Below are 26,566 nucleotides of genomic sequence, written 5' to 3'. Positions count from 1 at the left end.
ACAAGATCTAACCGAGCTGGCGGCTGCCACCCCGTGGGTCACGTGACAGGAAGTAGTCTGCGAGAGGCGGAAGTCGCTTGTGCGGAAGAAGGAGGCGGCGAACCTAGTCTGAGGAAAGATCGTGGAGTCTGGAAGAGCCGCCAAAATGAAAGTGAAGATGCTGAGCCGGAATCCGGACAACTATGTCCGCGAAACCAAGTTGGACTTACAGAGAGGTAAGACAGCTTGGTGGGGAGAAAGGGACGCCTTCCCGAGTCCTTCGGTCTAGCCTGGACTTCACGGAGGAAAGCTGTGGGGAGCCTTGTGTTCCAGTCTGGTTCTTTCCCAGCTCCGTTTCGCCAAGGCAAACTTTGTGCAGATGGGGTCGTTGCGGAACTGGGTAGCAGATAATGGCTCTTCCACCTTACCCCTTCCAGCCGCTGCTCTTGGATTGTCCTTAGGTTCTTACAGTGGAAAAGTGAAACTTGAATGAGCCATACTCGTGGGTTGAAGGGTTTAAAACCTAAACAGACTTTTTAAACCTTCCTGCTGCTGTAACTTCTGGCCACTTTACTACTTTATATTACGTACTTCTGGATGTAAGGAGAAACAAAGATGAAATTTAAAGCCATCAGTTTTCTTTTATTAACTCTTGTGAAGTTCGATGGGAGAATGGTTAAAATAAAATTAATGAATTTTATTTATCTTTACGTGTCTGTTTATGGATAATAGTTATATAGTTATTACAGTTCGTGATACCTAAATGACAAGGGACCAACAGGTGTGAACAGATTTTTCTAAGTGAAGAGAATAACAGGTGGAAAGGCCTTCAGCAGCAGTAAACCTAGGCATAGAGAGAATGCCTGTGCCATCAAAGTTTGAATGAGGGGTAAGCAACACAAGATGAGGCTGGAGCAATACTTCACTATTTTGATTGAGTAGTAGAAATTATCAACATATATATGAGCACTACTAGAAAGGTAAATGGGTCTCTGCTCACAAGATGTTTACACGTTAAGTAACAAGGCAGTAATGTTTCTAAAATGCCAATTAAATTTGTCACTTGGACTTCACATCATTCCTACCCTTGAACCTCTGGTTCCATCTTCATCTCCATTTTTGCCTGTCTCTACTTTTCCCAGAAGTAGCTTACCATTCACCCTGGCCAACCTAAGTGCATTTCACGCATCCTCTTTCAGGCTTCCTTGGCACGGACCCTTACACAATGTAGCGCTTCCTCTGGAAAGCTTTCACTAACAATAATCTTTCCATATTTATCCCTTGCATATACCTCCCCAGCACCCCTCTTCTATGCTTCTATCGTATATTTTTATACTTCTATCAGAGTGTTTATCTCATTGTGTCCTGATTATTATTTTGATTAACAGTCTTTCCCTTCAGAAGTCTTAGCTTGCAGAGAGGAAAAGAATCATGTTTGTGTATGCCCTGTGTTTAGACAGCACCTGAATGAGTGGATGACTGACTGGTTAGAAGGTTATTAGTCATCTGATCTTGTTACTAAGGTGTTTTTTCTACCACATCTCCCCATTTCATTATACTGTCTGAAGTACGTGTTAATAGATAGCAAAATGGAAAAATAGACGTTTTGGAGCTCTGTATAACATGAAATAAGGAAGACATTCGTTATCCTCCTTTATTCATTTGTTTTTATATTGTGTGTTATTTCCTTGTAAATTTTGTGCAGTGTTCAATTGCTGGGGTGGGCACCCAGGAATCTGTAGTTTTAAACTTCTCTTGGTAATTCTGATGCAGCTGGTTAACATACAGATATTTGAAAACACCTTATGTAAATACATGCCATGTATTTATGAAGTATGATATCCTCAGTGCTTGTGGTATATGGCAGGTACTTCATCAATATTTGTTGAGTGTTTATTGTTGACTGGATGTGTGAATTTAGAGGTGGGCATGATCATGGCGATTTGAAAAACTTTATAGAAAGACATACATTTTAAACTGAGTATTTTTAAGGGATACATAGGGTTTAGATAGTTTAGGATGAAAGTTGCCATACGTTCTTAGTGGAAGAAATGGCACGTGTGCAGGGACTCAAGAGAAGAAAAGTGCAAGGCAGTTTTCCGTGACAGCAAATAAACCAATTTGGCTGGAGCTGAATTTCAAAAAAAACTTGAAGCTGAAGAGGTAGGTTGGGACTAGATTGTGGAAGACCAGAAAGGAGCTTGAATTTCATTCTTTAAGTCAGAGGTCTCTAAAATGGGTGTGCCAGGCTGTCCATTGCAATGTTGAAAAAACAATTAGAACTTCAATTTATGTTGTTTATCTTAACAAATTAATATTTATATAATACTTGGATTGAGACTGACATCCTCATTTTAGCCATATATTGGTCACATGCTATATGTGGTAATTTAAGTATCCCAAGAAAAGAATGAAGGATTGGCAGAGGTGTACTTGCTTCTACCTTTGGAATATTGCAACACATTATACTTTACAGTTATTGGGGACTTATATTATCCTATATAACAGAATCTTTATAATTATTTGCGAAGTGATGGAGAGGACCATGAAAGTCTTTTTTCATGCAGAAGTTCCTTGGTTATGTCATGGCAAAGTTCTTAGAAGAGCTGTGGAACTTACTTAACAGTGAATTAAACATTTTTAAAATTTGCCAGACTTCTGTGGCTATGGATATTAACCAGGAGTTTTTGGTTTTGATTTTTTCTTTTTTTAGAAAAAATAAACCACATAACCTGTTCCTTCAAAGTCTATTTTAATGATGAATGAGGAAGTGATTACTAAAGAGATTGTTCTGAAAATGTGTGCTTGGAACTGTTCTGTCATTTAAAAATTTTTGTATTGAAAATGATAAAAGTGTCTGACATTTATAAAAACTCATATTTGCCTACATGAAAAGATTTAGATACAGAATGATTTTTACATCATTGGATTTTTTTTTACTGTTAAAATTATTAAAATGCTAATTTTAATTGTAACAGCTGTTGACATCAGAGTAGATGGAACTTTTCTAGATATACTTCAAACATTTTTCAAAAATAACCTTTGTAAAACTGGTAAATGGGACTGAAAATAAAATATACTAAATAAATGTAGCTAACTATACACATTATCTCTTTGAATCTGCTTGTCTTTGTGAGGTATAGGCAGTCCTCACTTTGCACAGTACCTTAGTAACTGAACCAATCTCACTCACTCTTTTAGAGGTTCACAGTGACTAAAGTCACATGTACCACAGAACTGTGCAAAATGAGGAATTGGTTCCAGTATGCATGTGATCCTGTTTACACAGTACCATGCAAAAGTGAGCACTGCCTGAATCTTTTCCAGTGGCCATTAAAACCAATAGTTGAATTAAACTGAAATTAGAACCTTTGAAAATCTCTATATCACGGAGTTAAATCAAGATTAAAAAAAACAACAACAACCAAGCATATTTAATTACATACTCCTACTAAATAAATAGACATATATTAAGGGGAAGTGACCTGCTCAAAAACTCTGTTACTAATGGGGCACACAATCAAAAGAGTTTGAAGACTACTACTGTAAGGGAGCCTTTGAAAGTTTTGAGCATGGGCATGACGTGTAAAAAACTCTGTTTTAGGATGATTGATCTGATGCTAGTATAAACTGCCACCAAATACATAGTACTAGGCGTACAACAATGTCCCTAACTAAATGTTTATTGAATATCTAGTTGAGTGATTAGCTGAGGAAGACTACAGGAAATATTAAATGTGAATTATTTCATTAAGAGGAATCATTCTTATTTCAGTTCCAAGAAACTATGATCCTACCTTACATCCTTTTGAGGTCCCACGAGAATATGTAAGAGCTTTAAATGCTACCAAACTGGAACGGGTATTTGCAAAACCATTCCTTGCTTCCCTGGATGGTCACCGAGATGGAGTCAATTGCTTGGCAAAGCATCCAAAGAGCCTGGCTACTGTCCTTTCTGGGGCATGTGATGGAGAGGCAAGTGTCACTCTACACATTAATATTTTGAACTAAAAATTATTATATTACAAATGTTTTTCCTTTAGTTTTTAGTTACTGTAGCTTTTGCTTTGATTTTAATTTGATTCTCAAGACTAAATTCTGTTTGAAATAGTAAGTTTAATAGTTTATTATCTAAACCTAAGAAACAATTAATGCAGTAGCTTCAGGATCAATTTGACAGTAAATAAAATAATAAATCATGTTTATAATTAAAATATTAAGTGTGAGTATTTTCACAGAGGATGTTATTAACAATTCAACATGATTTTTACTCTGGCAAGGAAAAAAGTTTTGAAATTCTTTAAGCTACAATCAACAGAGTATTTTACAGATTGAATTTTCTGCTTGTTGATATACTTACCCATATGCATTGCCTTGTTTTCATCCAAAGTATTTTGGTTTTAGCTGCCTGGTAGAGTGATTCATGGCCTTTTCAATGTTAAATTTATTTTTCTTCAAATGTAGTACCCCTATGTCTGATCATTTTACATTTATAGTTCACTGAAATTTCCTGGTATGTTTTATCATAGGTTAGAATTTGGAACCTGACTAAACAAAAATGTATCCGTGCAATACAAGCACATGAAGGTTTTGTACGAGGAATGTGTACTCGCTTTTGTGGGACTTCTTTTTTTACTGTAAGTATAATGCCATTAAACTTTAGATCATTAAGTTTTATTAACATGTGTGAGAATGATCTAATTGAAGAAATTATTTTCAAGTTCATTTATTTGTTCCCAAGCCCTTTTGGAGTTTCACAATGTAAAATAGCTTATTAGACCTTGAAAAGCCCTACTTTTCTTTATGTAATCCAGCCTTCCTCATACTTTTTGACTTTTTATGAATAATGACTTAACATTATTGAACCAGCATTCTACACTGAGAAGTGGGATTAATGGAAGTCAAGCTAGAAGGGTAGTTTGGCTTACTCTGGAGGATTTTTCAGTGGTAAAATCAGTAAAATCAGTAATTGTACTTCATTTGTCAGATAATAAGGAATCGTTGAAGTTTTGTGGGGGGGGGTGTTAAAATATACATAACATAAAATTTACCATTTAACTGTTTTTAATTATACAGTTGGGTGGCATTAAGTACATTCACGTCACTGTACAACCGTCACCACCATCCTCTCTAGAACATTTTCATCTTCCCAAACTGAAATTGTTTTCATTAAACAATACCTCCTCATTCCTCTCAGCCTCTGGTAACCACTATTCTATTTTCCGCCTCTATGAATTTGACTATTCTGGGTACCTCATATAAGTAAAATTCTGTATTTTTTTGCATGTGAAATTAGCCTTTTAAATTTGGTCTACCAAAATGCAAGGATTATAGGGCATGAGCCACCACACCCGGCCTAAAATTTTTTTTGAAATAAACCTTTCATATCTGGCTTATTTCACTTGGCATAATGTCTTCAAGGTTCATCCATGTTGTAGCACATGTTTGAATTTCCTTCCTTGTTAAGGCTGAATAACATTCCATTGTATGTATTAATAATTGGTTTTGTAGAGATGGGTTTTGCCACATTGCCAAGGCAATATAGACCATGTTTTGTTTATCCATTCATTCAATAGACATTGGATTTTCTACCTTTTGGCTATTGTGAATACTGCTGCTATGAACATTGGTGTACAGATATGAGTTCAGGTTCCTTGAAGGTTTTTAAATGGGATCAACAGAATCTGAGCTGTGCTTTGAATTGATTAATTTGACAGCAATGAGTGATCACTTTGGAGGCTGTTTTAGTAGTCTGGGTAGGCAATAATAAGAGGCTACACTGGGAGTGAAAACAGTAGAAAGTAGTGGTTGATTCAGAAACATTTTGGTTGCTTGACATGCTTGACAACTGAGAAGTGCCTAGGAAGATGTTGGTTTCTGTTACAGAAATGGGAAAGTCAGGAGTATCAGCAAGTTCGGAGGAGGATGGGAATGGGGAGGATAGGGTGTGATGAGCTGGACTGCTAATGGCTTATGCAAGTGAAGATGTCTTTCAGACCTTTACAGGTGCAGGTCTGGAGCTCAAGAGGGAAGTCAGAGCTCAACTTGGCATCATCAATGTAGAATTAATGATTGAAGCCATAGTATGGCATTATTGGGAGGAAGTGAAAGGGAAAAATATAGAAATACAAGGATGTCAGGGAAGAAAGCTGGGGAATGCCCACCTCTAGGAAGTGGGAAAACTCTGACAGTAGCTCAAAGAGCCTGTGAAGAGCACAGTGTTCCAGGAAGAAGAGATAGTCAGTTGTATGAACTACTGCAAAGGATGGTAAAGATGAAGATTGAAAAAAACATTTTAGAAATGTAGACATGTAAAAAGTAGAAAGTTAAAGATCCTGTAATTCTGCTCTTTCACTTCTAACACTGTTAATTTGGTGTATATCTTTTCAAATGTTTTGACCTATATATACAATAGTTTGTGTGTACATACAAATCAACCAGATAGATTTTCCTTATTCTATATTTGCTGGTGACTTTTTTTTTTTTTTTTTGAGTCAGAGTCTCACTCTGTTTCCCGGGCTAGAGTGCCATGGCGTCAGCCTAGCTCACAGCAACCTCAGACTCCTGGGCTCAAGCAATCCTGCCTCAGTCTCCTGAGTAGCTGGGACTATGGGCATGTGCCACCATGCCTGGCTAATTTTTTTCTATATATTTTTAGTTGGCTAATTAATTTCTTTCTATTTGTAGTAGAGATAGGGTCTTGCTCCTGGTCACGCTGGTCTTGAACTCCTGACCTTGAGCCATCTGCCTGCCTTGGCCTCCCAGAGTGCTAGGATTACAGGTGTGAGCCACCGCGCCCAGCCTTGCTGGTGGCTTTTTAAAAAACAGGTTTAGTTAGGTAGAAAACCCAGGTTGCCTGGGTACAAAAGCCAGTTTGCAAGGGAATAATAAAGGGAAAAGATGACTTCTGGGAAACATTTAAATATTTGAAAGATTGTCATGTGAAAGAAGAAATAGACTTATCTGTTTCTCTATAAAGGAGCAATAGGAATAAGTGTTAATGTTAAAAGGTTTGGTTTTGATGTAAGGAAGAACTTAACTTGCTATCAAAAAATCTGAATAGGCTACCTTGCAAAGCGTTTAGTTACTTTTCACTAGAAGGGCACAGATAAGCTACATGATCCTTTTTAACCATATGTTGTAGAAGAAATTGGGTGGCAAGTTGGAGCAAACATCAACTAAGGTTTCTTCCAGTTGGTTATTCCTCTGGATATGCTGATTCATTTAATATCCTAGCCAGATGATTTATTGTATGTTTTTTAAAATGCTTAAAATAACCGCTGATTTTCAGCATTATTCACAACGGCCAAGATACGGAGTCAACCTAAGTGTCCAGCAATAGATGAATGGATAAAGAAAACGTGTTATATATACACTATGAAATACACTATTCAGCCTTCAGTAAGAAGCAAATCCTGTCATTTGTGACAACATGGATGAACTTGGAGAACATTATGCTAAGTGAAATAAGCCAGACACAGAAAGACAAATACTTCATGATCTCACTTACATTTGGAATCTAAAAAAGTCAAACCCATAGAAACAGAGAGTAGAATGGTGGTTACCAGGGGGTTTGGGGGAGGAGGATTGAGGAAATATTGATTAAAAGATAACAAAATTTCTTATAGGAGGAATAAGTTCAAGAGATCTGTTGTACAACATGGTGATTACAGTTAATAACAATGTACCATATTGTTGAAAATTGCCAAGAGAGCAGATTAAATGTTCTCACCACAAAAAATAAGTATGTGAGGTAATAGATATGTTAATTGACTTGATTTAGTCATTCCACAAGGCATATGTACATCAAAACACCATGTTGTACACCATAAATATATGCAATTTTTGTCACTTAAAAAATTAAATAATTAAAATTTTTTAAATGAATAAAGACTGAAAATGTTTATATTCACAACTCATTTCTCCCCCCTTTTAAAGATATTTTATGATGTTTGCTTTGTCAGAGATAAGACACATGAAAACTACTTACTGGCATAAATTTTAGCACTTAATCTTTAAAAAATTTTAGTACACAATGTTGTAAAAGATAAACTTTAATTTCTTAAATTTTACAGTATGTAAAACAATCCCAATTTGTAATATCAACAGGTCCTTCTTCAGCTTAACCAGCCCGAAGATGAGGTGTTATTTTAGCCAGACACATATTCTTGTTTGGCTTCTCATTTCTATAAAATGTTAAACTTTTCTCAAGGTCGATGGTCAGCTGAGGCTTGTACTCAGTGGACTGTGTAGAGCAGCTTAGTCATTTATTAGGAAGTTCATTCTTGAGTTTGCAGACACTATTTATCAGAAGCTTGATTGAAAGAAACTGTCTTGAGGGAGGGGGTGCTCAGGACACAGTTTATCCTGTTTTCTATGAATGCTAAAATATCTGATTGGGTCAAGCCAGATGGGCCAAGACCTGGGTACTGAGATTACATCTTACTAGCTCCAGTAGGATTGGGTTTCTAGAATTGATTTTTGGTATAGTGCCAGTAGCTCAGCTTCAGAGTTGTTGATAAGATGTAGCCCTTTTTGTCTGTCTTAAGGATATTAAAAATTCTATTGATTAGCATTCTCAACAAAAGAAAATCCTATCTGATCTTAGCACTAAAACTTCACTTCTAATGGCTTATCTATTCTAATCTCATGAACACTGTGAGGTATTTTGCAGGACGTGTTTCTCTTTTTGAATTTGCTGCAAGAAAAGAGTGAAATTCATACTCCTCCCATAGATATGTCTTTGTTAATGTTTTTATTAAAAAGTGGATTTGGATTTCTATCTAATATAGAAATGTAAAATTAAAACTAGCAGTTTGGCTGGGCGTGGTGGCTCACGCCTGTAATCCAAGCACTCTGGGAGGCCGAGGTGGGAGGATTGCTCGAGGTCAGGAGTTCAAGACCAGCCAGAGCAAGAGTGTGACCTAATCTCTACTAAAAAATAGAAAGAAATTAGCTGGCCAACTAAAAATATATAGAAAAAATTAGCCGGACATGGTGGCACATGCCTGTAGTCCCAGCTACTTGGGAGGCTGAGGCAGAAGGATTGCTTGAGCCCAGGAGTTTGAGGTTGCTGTGAACTAGGCTGATGCCACGGCACTCTAGCCTGGGCAGCAGAGCGAGACCCTGTCTCAAAAAAAAAAAAACTAGTAGTAGTATGCAATTACGCAGTACCACATGTATGACTATTTTATGTTATATTATACATTCCTGTTTTGCAGTTTATTTCACATGATGCCTTGGATACATCTGCGAAATACTCTTATCTAAATTACTATAGTTTGTTGCTTCTCCTTGATTTGTGCTAATGTGTGAACAGTTCTACTCATCATTGCTCTTTTACTATCTGTGCACCTGTCAGCACAGTGAGAACACAAACTTATGTCTTTACTAACACTATGAAAATAGTTTTGACCTTGTGGATATCCAAAAAGTCATCAGGGTTCTCTAGCAGCCTGTAGTTCATGGTTTGAAACCACTGACTGAATAACTGTTTCTGGAGTTCTGTGGCATGCAGAGAAGGGCTTTATCTATTCTAGTATTTTAAATGATTCCTCTCTAGTATTTTTATGTTTTTTATTTTATTTTTTACATTTAAAACTATCTAAAATTTTATTATCACGTAAGATATCAGATTGGCTCAAACTTTTCAGATGCCTAACCTGATGTTACAATACCATTTTATTATGATCCATCTTTCTCCCTAGTTTGAAACATCATCCTTATCACAATGTGCATGACCTGACTTTGCTCCTGTTGTTTTTCTTTTGCTCTACTCATACTATTTTATTTTTAATTTTATGTGCTTTATGTATTTATCACAAATCTTTATTATAACAAGGTGAGATATATATGCATCATTAAATATTAATATAATGTTAGAATATAGTATGTGATTTTTTTTTGGCAAGATGCTTATAATTTGATATATTTGTTGGCAAGTTTTAATTTATAACTGTTATTTATTATCATCACAATAATAAAACAAATATTTCTAGGTTGGTGATGACAAAACAGTGAAGCAGTGGAAAATGGATGCACCGGCCTATGGAGAAGAAGAAGAGCCACTGCATACAATATTAGGAAAGGTATAAAAATACATTGACTCATACTTTGCCTGTTAAAATTCTTTGCTTTACATAAAATTATTTCACAGTTATAATTTCAAAAAAAAAAGGGGTGTAAATAAAAAGTGAAAGACTTCAGACTGGTAATTATTAACCTATTTAAGCAGTATTTAATGCAATTAAGGTCTTTCAAAACTAAAGAATTTTAACAATTTTTTGATGTTCATTTTAGGAGGTTTGATTTCTGTTTTTAGCTAGAGGATGCAATGAAACATTTCTTATAGCAAGGCCATGGAAGTAAATCTATAAGTAGAAGTTCAGAAAAAATAATGTTTCAGCTTCTGTGTAGTTTATATCATCATACACAGAACTCAGAATTTCTTAATTGAAAGAATCCTTTAGGAAAGGAAGAAATGTAATAATTGATGCTTCTTATATAAAGCTTATTTACGTTTCTAGAATTGGCCATCAGCCAAATTATTCTGCAAATCAGATGATATGGCTTAGTTATAGCCTAAGTATAATTCAGAGCATTTGGCCTACCCATGTTTTATAATGCTTATATTTTTATATTAAGCAGACAGAATTCTAAAGTTAGATTTAATCTTTAAACTAAACATGCATTTAAAAAATTACTTTGTCATTTCAATATTATGGTTAGTATATATTTAGGTACATATATATTTAGAAGGAAACCCCCAAAATTTGCTTTCATTTGTGTAAAATGTCTCTTTATGGTACTGTTTTCCCAGTTAAATAAGGGCTGCAAAGAAGTTTCTTTGTGAACAGGATTTTCTCAAAAAAGAGAATGTAGATAAATATATTTAAAATATTATTCTGCAGATTTGAGGTAGTAATGAAAAGACCTATCTATAACAACCTTTTTGCTTTTACAGACAGTGTATACGGGAATTGATCATCACTGGAAAGAAGCTGTTTTTGCTACATGTGGACAGCAAGTAGATATTTGGGATGAGCAAAGAACCAGTCCTATATGTTCAATGACCTGGGGATTTGACAGTATAAGTAGTGTTAAATTTAACCCAATTGAGGTAATATTTATTTTTAAAATATATTCTGCGTATTGTTTCCTTATTGTTTAATACTCTCTGTTTAGGAAACCCTTGAATGTGTGATATAGGAATTTTCTGAATTTTCATGGCATTTCATCAATTTTCCATGTTATATCTGAGTTCTCATACCCTTGGTCGAATCTCAACATGTCTGGCAGCAGTTTAGTCCCAGTACCTGTGTTAAGCATCATTACAGGAGGGGTGCGTGCGTGTACCCATGGAGGTAGAATCCACGTAAAATACAGAGCTATTTAACTTCAGTTTTACTCATGCTTTCAACACTCATGTTCCACACATTATATTATTGTACATTTAGGAAGACATTAATTTTTCTTAACCCCCTTGGAGGCCAGAAGAAGGAGCATTGAGCATTGTTTTGTCTATTTGTAATTGATAAGTGTGCCAATGCTTCGTGATAACGTGTGATTATTTTACTGCATGGTAGTTACAGTTATATTTTTTGTTGCTCAGAATCTGAATTGTGATTCCTGATTCCTTCCAGGTCTAAGGGAAGAGTTGGAGATTGGCCACTACTGTTGTCTAGTCAGGTCTGAACTTAGGAATGGAGGCTGTCCTAAAGGCCAAGCTACTCCTTAGACTCCAGACCTTTCTCTGAGCTTTTTCTGAATTCATAACAATAGATAAACTCATTGTCCAGAAGACTCAATAGAGATGCCCTTCCCTGCAGAAAGAAAAGGAAATCACTGCATGTATAAGCAGATTTTAGAAGTTATCAGGAGGCTGTCATTTTAGATGGTATAAGAGAAAATCATAATATGCAAGTTTTATACTTTCAGATCCAACCTGATAGAAGGAAGACAGAAAGATGAAGTCAAAGTAGCAGGGTATAAAAAATGTTTGTATGATGTATTGGAAGATGAAGTGCTGCATTGTGACATGAGGTTGGCCTTGAGGTATTGCCAAGAAGTCAGATAGCCATAGTTATTCTATATTTGCTTACTTTTTAAATGAGATTAATTATATCTCTCTGTGTACTGCATAGGTTTGTAGCAATTGTAAAGTATATGTGAGCATTTTTAAAAAGTACTACCCAAATTCAAGATGGTGATATTATTACTATAAATATTAAAAAAGAACCCAGGCAGATATTGATTCCTGTGTTTTTAAGGAACCAACATAATCTTTTGTTTCTCTACTTTGGTGAACACATGTGTCAGAAGAGCTGATGGGCCGGGCGTGGTGGCTCACGCCTGTAATCCTAGCACTTTGGGAGGCCGAGGCGGGCGGATTGCTCAAGGTCAGGAGTTCGAAACCAGCCTGAGCGAGACCCCGTCTCTACCAAAAATAGAAATAAATTAATTGACCAACTAAAAATATATATATAAAAAATTAGCTGGGCATGGTGGCGCATGCCTGTAGTCCCAGCTACTCGGGAGGCTGAGGCAGTAGGATCACTGAGCCCCGGAGATTGAGGTTGCTGTGAGCCAGGCTGATGCCACGGCACTCACTCTAGCCTGGGCAACAAAGTGAGACTCTGTCTCAAAAAAAAAAAAAAAAAAGAAGAAGAGCTGATGGCCAATTCTAAAATCATAATTAATTACTAGTGATGACCTAGTGAACATATTTGTCAAACTTGCCTGTATAACAGCTATATTTGTTTGGATGTAGTTTTATTATTATCACTACTATTATTATTACCCTTATGAACTGACTTAGTGGTAAAAGCAAATGGTGTGCATGTCTCTTATCCTATATTAAACTTAATGGAAAGCATGTTGAAGAAATGTAGTATAATTGTCTCCTCTAATCATTAATAATTAATTTTATGTTAAAATATTGAACCCTATAATTCTGGTAAAGGCAAAAGTTTATGCTGACCATTGCCATATTTTACAGTGTGAAAGTTGGCATTTGGTCTAGGTAGAATTTTTTGCTTTGCTCAGATCAAAGTGTTTGTTTTTAAAAATGGAACCTGGTTAGACCCTGGGGTGACATAATGAGCCAAGAAAGATTGAGAGGCATCACTAGGGAAGTCTGAGAGGCAGCAATTAAGACAGTAGGCTTTCAGAAAGGCCTGAGAAGAGGTCATGATGGTAACATTCACTTTATGATGTTTTATTTGAACTGTATACAACTACTAGTAGGAGTTAGCTGGCCATGCAGCTATTTAGTAAATATTTCTTCTTGTTCCTCCTATACTTACAAAAGAAAGTAATAGTAGCCAGAAGCCAAGAGTTGTGAGTGTCAGAAACCAAGAGTTAGGAGGAATGGTGCTACAAAGAATGGGATTCAGAGATCCACTGGATGGTAGAGGGTTTATTTTCACTTAATGCTAAGGGTTATGTAAGTTCCTCGCAAATGTATAACTAACTGACTTACAAATAAATATTTTAAGCACCTTAAAACAGCTGGACAAAGGACAGGCCTGATTTATACAGAGTTAACAAACATAAGCAAATGTTTAACTATTAATAAAGCAATAAATTGGCCAGATGCAGTGGTTCATGCCTGTAATCCTAGCACTCTGGGAGGCCAAGGCAGGACAATTGCTTGAGCTCAGGTGTTCAAGACCAGCCTGAGCAAGAGCGTGACCGTGTCTCTACTAAATATAGAAAAATTAGCCGAGTGTCATGGTACACTCCTGTAGTCCCAGCTACTTGGGAGGCTGAGGCAGGAGGGTCTCTTGAGCCCAGGAGTTTGAGGCTGCAGTGAGCTAAGTTGACGCCACTGCACTCTACCCAGGGCAACAGAGTGAGACTGTCTCAAAAATTAATTAATTAATTAATTAAATTAAATTTTTTAAAAAATAAAATAAAATGGATGTTTATTTAAAAATAAATATATAAAGCAATAAATTGTGTAATTAGAAACTACTGTCACACAGATACTAACTTTTAAATGACATTACCTAGTGCTGCCCAATTGCATTAAAATTGACACATTCCAGTATATATTGGTACAACTCTTTGGAAAATAGTTTGCCCTAAATATCAGAAGCTGTAAAATTGTTCGTACCTTTTAATTTAGTAATATCACTCATGAAATTTTCTCCTAAGGAAATGAATTCAAAAGAAGAAGAGCTAAGTGTATGAAAATGTTCATTGAAGTATTATAATAGTAAAAAACAGGAAACAAGTCTAAGTTCAAGAAAGGATAAATAAAGTATGTTTTATTATGAATTAGAAGACAGTATTATCTATCTGTCATCACTGGCATCTAAAATACGTGCATGGGGATTTAACAGTGAACAGACTTGATTTGGGTTGCTGAGATTATGGATTATTGTACCCTCTTAAAATGAACTTTAATGGTACAACTTTGTTTTTTAACATACATATTAAGGGTAATTAAGTCATTTGTTCACTGAATATGGACATGGTTTGCTGCCAAGCCTGGCTTTTAACTGATGATTATTATACTTAATTTTAGACATTTCTTTTGGGAAGCTGTGCTTCTGACAGGAATATAGTACTCTACGATATGAGGCAATCTACTCCTCTGAAAAAGGTGAGTTTCAGTTTTATAATTTGCTTTATACAATTGATAATACATTCCTCTGTAAATCAAGTAACTGAAAATGTGGAATAAATGTTTTTCAGAATTAAAGATATTTTTTTCATAGAGATATTCTTCAAGCCCAAAGTGTGATAGTGGCGTTCTCTCAGCTCCCTGTTGCTTTTTAGAGACCCTAAGTTTTCACTAGGTATTATGTCCTAGTCATCTTTGTGTCTTCATGATACTAGTAAATTTTAGGCATCTAATTAGTACTTAATGAATTGAAAGTTCTTAAATTAAAAGTATTACATCCTACCACTTAACAGTGTAATAATACTTTAGGCCCTATGATTATCATATAGCACGTACAGTATTTTATTCCAGAAAACTTTAGAACTCATTCACATGACCAGCTTTATTTGTTTTGTTACATGCTGATAGGTACTAGTTTGACGTTTGTTTATAGAAACACTGTCCTGTTCAAGGTAACAAATTTCTCAACAGTTCTAAAGTGGTCATTGTCAGTCTAGGACTTAGATGTCAAAGCTAAATCAAGCTGACACTCTAGAGGGAAAGAAATATTGTGTGTAGGTAAAGGGGAGGAGTGCTATTATATTTTAAGTAAAAGAGTATAAAGTTGAGTATAAAGGGCATAGGAAGGGCCAGACATTATTCAGGTGCCACCAGTCCATTGTCATAATCCACATATAAAAGAAATGCTTTTAATACTTGCTTTTGTTATTCCTAAGTCATTTTTTATAACATGTAATAAACTGAGAAATATTAGAAGTAAGAGTACATTCATTGAAGTTTGAAATAAATAAATATGATAATCTTTCCAAAGTACAACTTTAATCATTGCATTCATTCATGTGATACAGTGGGAAGGTCCTACATGAACTTTGGTCTTAGACTTTAAGCAAGTAACTTAATCTGTTTTTCTCATATAAAGTGGTTATGGTAATAACTACTTTTCAGCACATTGATGAGAATAAAACATGATACTTTAAGCATTTAACAGAATGCTAACATGAAGTACTATTTTAATAAATGGTAATCTGCCCCTTACCACCTACCAACCCCCCCTTCTCACTTTTAATGGTATTCTGTTACTTTTAGGTTGAAGAAAAGAACTATAGCTAAGCTTTCAAGGCCCTCCAAATCTGGTTCCAGTTTGCAATCTATTTATTTATTTGTTTCAGTCAGTAAAATAACATTTAACACATTGACTGCCCTGTGAGTTGTATTTAACTCAGGCTAGTTTTGAGCTTGGGGCCTTGTGAAGCAAAGCCCTGCAGTTGGTTCATGAAAATCTTACTTGGTTGATGGTCTTTTTGTTATAATTACTATGACAATTTAATGCTAAAAACATGAATTGCATTATGTATAACTCACGAACAGAAAACAGTAAAAAATAACACATTAGAAAGAATCATTTTGTTTTATTGAAACACGATGGCCCTAGGGAAAAAATTTTTTTTCTAGTGTGGTAGTCAATGTGTTAATTGGGGTTTATTACATACAGGTCACTTTGATAGACAAAGAGATTATTAGACACTGCTACTTCCTGTTGTTTTTTTGTTCTGTCTACTAGACTGTCAGTGTTTTTTCTATCTTTTCTCTCCTAAATATAGTAGTTCTCAATCAGGGGTCGTACTCCCCCACCAGTGCAGTTTTGGGAATATAAAAGGGACATTTAGTGTGGAGGTGCCTGAGAGGCCAAACATCCTACAATGGACAATTGCATATAACAAAAGATTACCCTACCCAAATATCAATAATGTTCCTTTTGAGAAACACTAAATTACTGACCCTTCACAGATAAGTTCAAACCATGCTTGTCTTTTGAAACATTCTTCTCTACTTTAACGTTAAGTTCACTATTAATTTTAACCCTACTTTGATACTTAGTCTTTTATAACTTTATTGTTTGTATTTCCAATTTTCTTATGTATGTCTTATTTTTCTGACCAAACTATAAGTTATTTATCGTCAAGGGACCAGTAACTAAGCATTTTCCTATTTGTCATATTTACCACTGTGCCTGTATATTCAGGAAACACTGATTGATTTCTCTTCCCATTGCCCTGAGCTAAGCACTATGGACATGATAGGTGGTTACTAAATATTTGCTTAAATCAATGAAAAGGAAAGGAAAGAAAAGGAAGTGGGAAATTTACCCATTTTAGCGGTAATTCATTTTATGGTAATTTCATGGTATATGCTTCCTTTCTCAGGTTATCTTAGATATGAGAACAAATACAATCTGTTGGAACCCTATGGAAGCTTTCATTTTTACTGCAGCAAATGAAGATTATAAGTATGTTTCCCTCTTTTAAAAACTTATTTCTATCAGGATGGCTTAATTGTATAAGTCTTACTAATAAAATATGTATCACTAGGTCAGTATACCTTATTATATATAAGTAAGAAAATTGTCATTTGTAGCTTTAAAAAGTTTTCCAAATTAGAGAAGAACATCTTAGAAAGTACTTATTTTCGCAGTTTTCAGAGTGATGTAGACCAGAGACAGTAAATGACAACCAGTGGGTCAAATCTTGTCTGCTCTCTGTTTTTATAAAGTTTTATTGGAATATGACCACACCCATTTATTAATATATTGGATATGGCCGCTTTTGTGCTATAACTATTACTAAGTTGAATAGTTGCAGCAAAGACCTTATAGCCCACTTGGCCAAAAATATTTACTGTTTGGCCGTTTACAAAAGTTGGCTGATCTCTAATGTAAATCTTTTAAATAATGGCTGAACCATATGTACGTGTTTTAATGGAAATGAAAATATCTGCCTACCATATTTGTGGCTTTTCAGGTAGCTGATACTCATGTAGTCATGTTATCAGCTATCACTATTGCTTCATTAAGACAAAAGGAAAATTATAGTTATCTTTTCAGTATCCTTATAAGGTGGGTAGGATGTGTACGTTTATCCCCTTTTTAAGATGCTAAAGCAGGGAGATTAATCTCCCAGTGAGGAAAGAGTGTCTTATTCATCTTTTTTTATCCAAAGCATTTTTTATAGTGCTATCCATATGATAGATTCTTAATACATGTTTTTTTGAGAAGGCAGAAGTTTGTTGATAGATTGAACTTTAGATTTTCCGTGTATAAGTTCTGTTTTCCACTATATAGATCTGAAAGCATATAGTAGTAGTCTTAGCTCATAATGGGATTATATGATGTTTTAGTGGTACCAACTAAAGGCATCTCTTATAACTTTCCGTACTAAAAAGAAGCTCAGTTGGATTCTCATTAACTAGCAATATTAAACCGCATTAATTGAAGCCTTTTTGCCTTTATTGATGTATGTTTTGAAATTAAATAGCATTGTCCAGTTAAAGGCAATAAAAGAAAAGAGTAATAAAGCATTATTGTGATCAACCTTACTAAAGTTTCTAAAGTACCTTCTAATCAGCTATTTTAGCAAGATAACTTTTTTCAAAGTGTCCCTGGAATTTCCCATTTCTTGCTTTGGGCATAATTACATATGGCACCTGAGCATATCTCTTGTAAGAGGTGACTTTTAGGCCGGGTGCGGTTGGCTCACGCCTGTAATCCTAGCACTCTGGGAGGCCAAGGCGGGGAGGGTGGTTCAAGGTCAGGAGTTTGAAACCAGCTTGAGCAAGAGCAAGACCTTGTCTCTATTAAAAATAGAAAGAAATTAATTGGCCAACTAAAAATACATAGAAAAAATTATCCAGGCATGGTGGCACTTGCCTGTAGTCCCAGCTACCTGGGAGGCTGAGGCAGGAGGATCACTTGAGCCCAGGAGATTACGGTTGCTATGAGCTAGGCTGATGTCACCGCACTCACTCTAGCCTGGGCAACAAAGTGAGACTCTGTCTCAAAAAAGAAAAAAATGCTCGTGCCTTTGGAGTGTTTTGTTTTTAAGAGGGTCTCTCTCTCTGTCACCCAGGCTGAAGTGCAGTGGCATAATCATAGCTCACTGTAACCTTGAATTCCTGGGCTTAAGCAATACTCCCACCTCAGCCTTCCCAGTAGTGGGACTGCAGGTGCGCACCACCACACCTGGCTAATATTTTTTTAATGATTTGTAGAGACAGGGTCTCACTGTGTTTCCCAGGCTGGTCTCAAACTCCTGGCCTCAAGTAATCCTCCTTGCCTCAGCCTCTCAAAGTGCTGGGATGAACCACCCAACCAAAAATGCTTATGCTTTTAAACCTAACAATCCTACTTGTAGGAATCTGTCCTATTCAATTCAAGAGTGAATGTCAAAAATTCAAATATTCAGATTTTATTTAAGCATTATTTATAATAATAAAATGTTAGAAACTATTAAAGAACTAGAAAATAAATTTTGGAACTCATTTTTAAATACAAAGCCATTAAAATCTTTTCAAAGATTGTGTAATGATATGGGTAAGTGCTCATAATATGCTATATGAAATATCAGAACATAAAGGTTATATAGTATTTCAATTTTATTAAAAGTATATTTAAATAGCAAGGTGAAAAGGTTTTTTTTAATTACACTGTACTAAGTGACATTCTCCGGTAGTTGAATTAAAGGTAATTTTTGTACTCCTTGTACTTTTTTGAAATTTCTACATCTTCTGTAATGATATTTACATTTATAAGAAGGAAAGTATGTGTATATGTAAGTATAATCTTAAGGAATAATAAAAACTTGATTTTTTCCCTATCCCTCACCTGCCTATGTATAGAGTTGATGTTTATTTACATGTTTAATTTAGCATTACTTAGGTTGTGGATCTCATTTTCACTAATATCTTTTAGTACTGCATATGGCCTTTTTCTAGAAATTTGTATCAAATATTTAAAAATTCTTTTATAGCTTATATACTTTTGACATGCGTGCGCTGGACACTCCTGTAGTGGTTCATAAGGATCATGTGTCTGCAGTACTTGATGTGGATTACTCTCCCACTGGGAAAGAGTTTGTGTCTGCTAGTTTTGATAAATCTATTCGAATCTTTCCTGTGGACAAGAGTCGAAGCAGGTATGTGACCAGTAAGCCATTTATAGTCATGCATTGCTTCACCATGGGGGTACATTCTGAAAACTGGCTTGTTAGGCAGTTTTGTCATTGTGCGAACATCAATCATAGAGTGTACTTATTCTCTATGGTATAGGCTACTGTTCTAGACTACAAAACTGTACAGCATATTGTTGTACTGAAAACATATCTATACATAGAAAAGGCACAATAAAAATACAGTGTTGTAATCTTATGGGACTACTATTGTATATGTGGTCATTATTGACTGAAATATCTTTATATGGTGCATGCCTGTATTTTTGTTTGATTTTTCTTTGTCCTGATCATTATTTATATTTTCTGGGAGGGTGGCTGGTTATGTGTGTATGATAGGATTCACATTTAGATATTGTTACTTGGAATACTTTCACTGTATCATGCATGTATGGGCAAAGCATTAGCCTACCAGAAGGTTTCTTTCATTGACCAGGATATTTATATAATTTGTTGGTGTGAAATCTCAGTGTTTGCCTAACAGCAAGGCCTTTTAATTTTAGAATTATTTTTTAATGTTTTATAATATACTTTAAAATTTTTTAAATTTGATAATAAAAAACTTTGATAAGCTTTTTGCCCTCTTACAGTTTAAGGACAGTAATATACCTCACATTTGTTATTTTTTACTTATTCAAGTGCAACTCTGCATCAAGGCAAAAAGAAAAAAAAGAGAAAAATAAGTTTCGATTGTAATGACCATTCTCCCTCCGTTCCATTTTAATAGGTATATGCCCTAGTTGATTGGGACATAGGAGATTTGAATTCTTACCTGTCCCATAGTCTCATTTGTGTTTCTTTCATTCTATAAGCACAATGAATGTGATTCTAGTGTTTAAGATTTATGTTGTTTCGTACAGCTTGGCACTCTAATACCATGTTACTAAATATAGTATATAGCTATACATCTGTATTTTATTATATTATGTCCTACGTTTTTTATTGAGATAGTTTATAGAAAACCATAGCATTTTAAGGGGTTTTTCAAGGGTAATTTTGTACTTGATTTTTTGCTTTATAAACTGCCTTTAAAACCTAACTCCTGTGTGTGTTATGTTTTAGTGTGCTATGGTTATGTTTAGTGTGTTGTGATTTACAGAGCACTTTCTCATTGTTCCTTAGATGTGTTCCTAGAAGCATGCATAATGCAAATCCATAATGCAAAATTGAAGTAATTTTTCTCATAAAAATTATGCTAATTAAAAGATTATGGTCACAGCCAGTCTGCTTATCTCTTCAGTGTTTTTAGTTGTAATATTGCATCTTTCTCCACTCTAATTTAAGGAAGCCATATTGATTCCTAAACATTGTATCTTCACTGATTGCCAGCAGATAATTGTCATCATCACCGCCTGAATACGAAGGTGCTTGCATCAGAAACATACTGACAGGAGTGTTCTGATGACTTTCATCTTTATTCCATCATTGCTATTGTAGAACTAGTGTTTGTTCCTATGTGGGTGTTGCTTTCTTTCCAGCTGCCTTGATATTCTACAAATTGTCATGAATAGATTATTGAGATTATTCAGGCAAACTCAAGGAAAGGCTGATAGTTTCCATTTTTCTCACACCTCTGGAAAACATGGAGAATCAAGAGAATATGACCCTCCATTATTTCTTGACACAAGAACTTCCAAAGGTAGTAGGACAGTCCTTTCTTAACATGGTGCATAAGCAGGCACAAACAATGAGAAGAAAACAAAGAGAAAAGAAAAGAAATGGGAATGTATAGGTACCTGTGATCCCAAGAGCCCAGCAACTGAGTTCAGGCTGAATTGTCCCAAAGCCAGCGTGAACAACTAGATGCAGGAGCTAGAGAGCTCAAGTTATTTCAAAATTGTATAAAGGAGTTCTTACATTTCATTTTCAGGGAATTGTCTCCTGATGTCTTTTAGAGGTTTTGTGTTACTTCCTGTTGTATTTAGATATAAATGGTATTCCCTCTGACCTTTGCTTTCATCTGCTTGAGAACTAGTTCTGGTTGTTTCCATGGTTTTTTCTAGTTTCCCATGCTTGGACAGTGCTTTAAATAATTGGTATTTTAAAAATATTTTCCTTTTAAAACTACAGTTAATTCAGTATTTGAAAATAGGCTTCTATTGGAGTTTCATTCAATATTAAGCAAACAAGTAAATAATATTCATGTGGGAAAATTAGTTTGACTATGTATATAAAGAATTTAAGTTTTTAAAATGTATTTCTCTCCTAATTGTATGACTTTTAGTGAGCTTTATAAATCTAGCATGCATGTGAACATAAACATAACTAGAAGTTAAGAACTTTGCATAGTTTATCATTAAGGAGGATTCTAAGTTTGTTAAGTGACTAACCATTGAATTTGACTGGTCTACTGCATGAACAGGTTATTTTTCATGGTTATGGAAGCCTGATTGAAATCTTTACATTTAAACTCATTATATTGTTTTGGGGAAAGGGCCTCTTAAGCATGTAGAGATTATAAGAAACGAGTCTTTAAAAGGAAGCATTGAAACGGAGAAGAAGCAATCTATCTTATCTAGTTTTCCTTTTAATAGGATGTTATTTCTAATCATCCTCTTTTAACCCTTTGCACTCGCTTGCTTTTTCTCGATTCCTTTATTCTACTCAGGATTTAATTTTTTAAATACCCCAGATTTTATAGAGCGTGGCAGTAGAATAAAAAACTGGAGTTTCTTTTCATATAAACTTACTTATTTGGATTTTTTAATATTTCAAATTATTGATACATTCAAAGAGTAATTTTAATCTCTATAATTTTTGCTGACCGTGTCGAGTCACACTCGACATCCAAGTGCAAAGGGTTAAAAATAAATTTCTTATGGTTTGTCTAAGTGCTTAAAGCATATCTGTCAGAAACAATATAAAAGACTAGTTTTGTGAGTATATTGTAGAGATAGTTTTTATAGATATGAATTATATGATTTAGTCATCCTGTATGGGTTTTCTATTATTGTGCATAGTTTCTTGAGCCTGTTTCCTTTCTCTCATGTAGTCTGCGTTTTGTTTTTGTTTTTTTTCTTTTTTATCCCGCAACAGATTAAGCATTTTGAATCATTTAATCCAGATGTGGAAAATTTATTTCTCCAGAAGTTTCATCTTCTTAGTTTTTCTAACCTTGTGTTTTACTTGCTTTTTAATGCCTTTTCTTAACGCTTCCCAATATAGTATCTTCTGTGAATTCACTTAGCGTGTTTCACAGCCTTTCCAAATAGGTATGATATTTGACATCTCCATTTATTAAATGATTCTTACCTCAACTTATCAGACACTTCTGTAGCCCTCCCTTTATTTTCACACATGTAAGTCATCAACTCTCACTTCAATTAATTAAGCTTTTTAAACTATTTGGCCAAAACAAAAATCAGACCGTAGGAACAACATATCAGGATGTGATCTTTTAAGCTTGTTGTGTTTATTTCCCAGTAAAATAAAGTGGAAAAAAGTGTGTTGACCTGTATTGATTTGGGGGTGAGGAAAGGGGCTTCTTAAGAGCAAGCCATTTCTTACTGTTATAAAGTTACTCCAGTTTTAACATTGTATTTTATTTGCATTTTATGCTTTCAGTTATTTTGTGAACTTTTTTATATATCTGGTTTTGTTTAGTTTGTTTACATTTATTTTTCTTACTGGATAGTAAGTTCTCTGAGGGCAGGATTTTTTTTTTAATTCCCCAGCACTTAACATAGAACCTTGTTAGTTGGGTTTAATAAAAATACATTGACATGACTTTGGATTTCCCTATTATAGTCCCTTAGGACTAAAAGAAATGCTATCCTAATAATTAATAGACATTGGCTAGTTAAAGAAAATCTGTACCAAAATCCAAAGAGTTTTAACTTAGTTCCTGTTCTGTAGGGAAGTCTATCACACAAAGCGAATGCAACATGTTATCTGTGTAAAATGGACTTCTGACAGCAAGTACATTATGTGTGGATCTGATGAAATGAACATTCGTCTGTGGAAGGCTAATGCTTCTGAAAAATTGGGTGTGGTAAGAGAACCCATTTTCTTTCATTGTTATTCTTTCTAGTTTCTAATTTTATTGAATATCATTATGTCATAAACATTTATTTGACGCGCTTTTAGGTATTTTGATCAAATGGATATAGATGTGATAAAAAGAAATAAATTAGCAAAACAGACAAGGCTGTATTGATAATTATTTGTTTCATGTTGAGAGTACCTTCAGAATGCCTTTGTTAATTCAGATGTTTGATAATATTTCAGCTTTATTGGTTCTTCGTGTTTCCCTTGAGGTAGGAACAGAAGATGCAGGGACAAGAAGCTTAGAACTTAGAACGCTTACCTCTTCTATTAGAGAAATAGCCCTTGGGTAGATCAAAGGCTACAAGTCCCTGTGAGGTCCTTTATTATCAAAGACACAGTAAAACACTTAAATAAAAAATAAATACAGGAAACTTCAGACTAAAACAGATTCAGTGAAAATATAGCAAATACCATTATTGTCTAACTACTTCTGGGATGTAGGATTATGGTTGATTTTTATTTTATTCTTCATGTTTTTCTAAATGTCCCATTTTTTTATAAAAAACATATAAATGTTTATATCAGAAACAAATATCAAGTTTAAGAAGGAAAGGGTAAGTGTGCATTATTTTCCACTTAATCCTGGTAGGAAAATCAAGGTATAATAAGCAGTAATTAAAGGCAATTCTATTTTAAGTTTAATGATGGAGAAGTATTGCATATGCCTAGGTTCATTATTAACTGTTCCTCTAAGTCATATCATCCTTAACATTTGTTAGACAAAGGCTAGTTCTTAGGGAATCGAATATGTTTTAAAATTTTGGTTATTTTTATCCCCCAAAATTTATGTGATTGTTTTAGGTGCTTTTTCTATGTTACTTATGCCTAGGGAAAGTCCAACTCAGTGGTCTACATAACCCCACTCCTTCAGCACTGCTGTTTTCTATGTGGTGGCATCTATCTACATGGTGGGTATGCCACCTAAAAGGAAACTTTGTGCTTCCAGAGCTAATGTTAATAATATATAATGATCTTGTACAGGGCAGAATGACATTGGCAATTTTGGTTACATGTCATGAAAGTTTAGTTTTGGAGGGAAAGTGTGCTTTCCAGCTTTGTTATACTGAAACAAAACAATATGCTATTCATTAAGATACCAAAATGCATATTTTCAGCTTACATCACGAGAAAAAGCAGCCAAGGATTATAACCAGAAGTTGAAGGAGAAATTTCGCCATCATCCTCACATAAAACGTATAGCTCGTCATCGGCATCTACCAAAATCTATCTACAGCCAGATTCAGGAACAGCGCATCATGAAAGAAGCTCGTCGACGAAAGTATGTTTTGAGACATTTGACTCTATCTCAGTACTCTTTCCTGACTTCTCTCATCTCACCAAAAACAAACAAAAAACTGCCATTCAGGGAAGTAGTTTATGTGTTGCTATTGTACATTAGAGATGTGTTTGAAGACTTCTCCAGAGGGCTTTTTTCCCCCTTTTTCTCAGTAATGGGGGAAGCAATGATCATCTGAGAATGAGAATTTCCATTACCTATTTTTGAGAATATATTTAAAGGACAAAAAATGATGATAAATTATCAAAATAAAACACTTATGCTCATTTTTTAAAACTATTATAAATAGATAATGTTTAAAAATGATTTTTGATGTAGCTGGAAGACATACTATGCATTTTCCAAGTTAAAGAATGCAAAGAACTCATCAGTAGTGCTCATTTCTTCAGTAAAAATTTTTCTAATATGCTTTATGATAACATTTGAGATCTAACATTTTAGATCTAGAGCAGAGCTCCCCACACCACCATTTCCCTTATGGAAATATACTTCTCTTTGGGACACTTGAATTCATGCGTGAAATGCTAAGTCAGAAGACTCTTTCTTAAATTTTCAATTAGACATTACAAATGACTATTACTTTGCTGTCTTTGGGTAGATGTTGGGGTAGAATCACTTTTAAATATTTTAATAACTGTGACAGGTATTTAAAGTTAGTAAAAGACACTGATAGGTAATAGGACAGGAAGCAGTTAAATAAGTAACTAAAGTTGATTTCTAGTTACTGGCCACCTTTTATTAATACCTAGTCTCATTGTGAAAATATTTTTTTCAATAGGTGTTTTTCTAGTGAAAGAAAATGCTTTAATTTTTCTGAGACAGTTTCTTTGGTTAAGGTGATTTCTCATAAACTTGCTTATATTTTATATGTTTTGCTTATTTCTAGGGAAATAAATCGTCTTAAACACAGCAAACCTGGATCTGTACCAGTTGTGTCAGAGAAGAAGAAACACGTAGTGGCAGTTGTGAAATAATATTTGATATTCCTCACAATTCTGATATATAATTATTTGCTACTTTTGAGAATTCTACAAATAAAAGTACTGGGTCCAGTTTAATTGCAAACATTTCAATTATATGTGTAGAGCTTTATTGTTCCTCATTTTACCTACCATGAAAAATTATCCATAAAGGTGGCCTGGTTGATAAGACTGTTTTATCCTTGATCTATTTTCTTCTTTTATTGAAGAATACAATATTTACAACTAACTTATAGTTTCCTGTTAGAAATTACAGATATACTTTCTCTGTGACCTATTATAGACTCTGTACATTTGAATTTATTAAATACATATTATAAGACCAAATATTTTTGTGTTATCTTTAATACTACTTTGGATAATGATTGCAATAATGTTTATTCCTATGATTCCACATAACATTTAGAAGAACTATGTCAGAGCTATTTTTTACTGAATTTATTTCTAGGTTGTTTTTTTTTAAATATTTTAAGTAGAGATTTGAAAATCCAAAAAAAAGAATATGTATTTAAAATATAGTCATCCCTCTGTGTCCATGGGTAATTGGTTTCAGGAACTCCCACAGATACCAAAATCCAAGGATGCTCAAGTTCTTGATATAAAATGGCATGATATTGCATATAACCTATGCACA

General features: G+C 34.5%; 1 protein-coding gene across 1 annotated transcript; it reads left to right on the top strand.

The window, feature by feature from the left end:
- Positions 1-25: 25 nt before the first annotated feature.
- Positions 26-26,259, top strand: DCAF13 (DDB1 and CUL4 associated factor 13). The gene is made up of 11 exons (XM_012784305.3): positions 26-215; positions 3,755-3,954; positions 4,509-4,616; positions 9,978-10,067; positions 10,943-11,098; positions 14,510-14,587; positions 16,813-16,895; positions 19,411-19,575; positions 23,464-23,599; positions 24,771-24,934; positions 25,839-26,259. Exons 1-11 carry the CDS (start codon positions 146-148, stop codon positions 25,924-25,926), a joined length of 1,338 nt encoding a protein of 445 aa, XP_012639759.2. The 5' UTR covers positions 26-145; the 3' UTR covers positions 25,927-26,259.
- The last annotated feature ends 307 nt before the right edge of the window (positions 26,260-26,566 follow it).

The sequence above is a fragment of the Microcebus murinus genome, chromosome 7 (genome assembly GCF_040939455.1).
Source record: "Microcebus murinus isolate Inina chromosome 7, M.murinus_Inina_mat1.0, whole genome shotgun sequence".
Classification (NCBI taxonomy): Eukaryota; Metazoa; Chordata; class Mammalia; order Primates; family Cheirogaleidae; genus Microcebus; species Microcebus murinus.
Note: the sequence above shows the minus strand (reverse complement) of the source record. Positions and strands in the feature narration are given on the sequence as shown.

What these genes read in the sequence shown, in the direction of transcription:
- DCAF13 (XM_012784305.3), top strand. Translation starts at nt 146, where the DNA reads ATGAAAGTGAAGATGCTGAGCCGGAATCCGGACAACTATGTCCGCGAA. An exon ending in CAAGTTGGACTTACAGAGAG is followed by an intron (nt 216 to 3,754) that starts GTAAGACAGCTT and finishes TTCTTATTTCAG; the next exon opens with TTCCAAGAAACTATGATCCT. An exon ending in TGCATACAATATTAGGAAAG is followed by an intron (nt 10,068 to 10,942) that starts GTATAAAAATAC and finishes TTGCTTTTACAG; the next exon opens with ACAGTGTATACGGGAATTGA.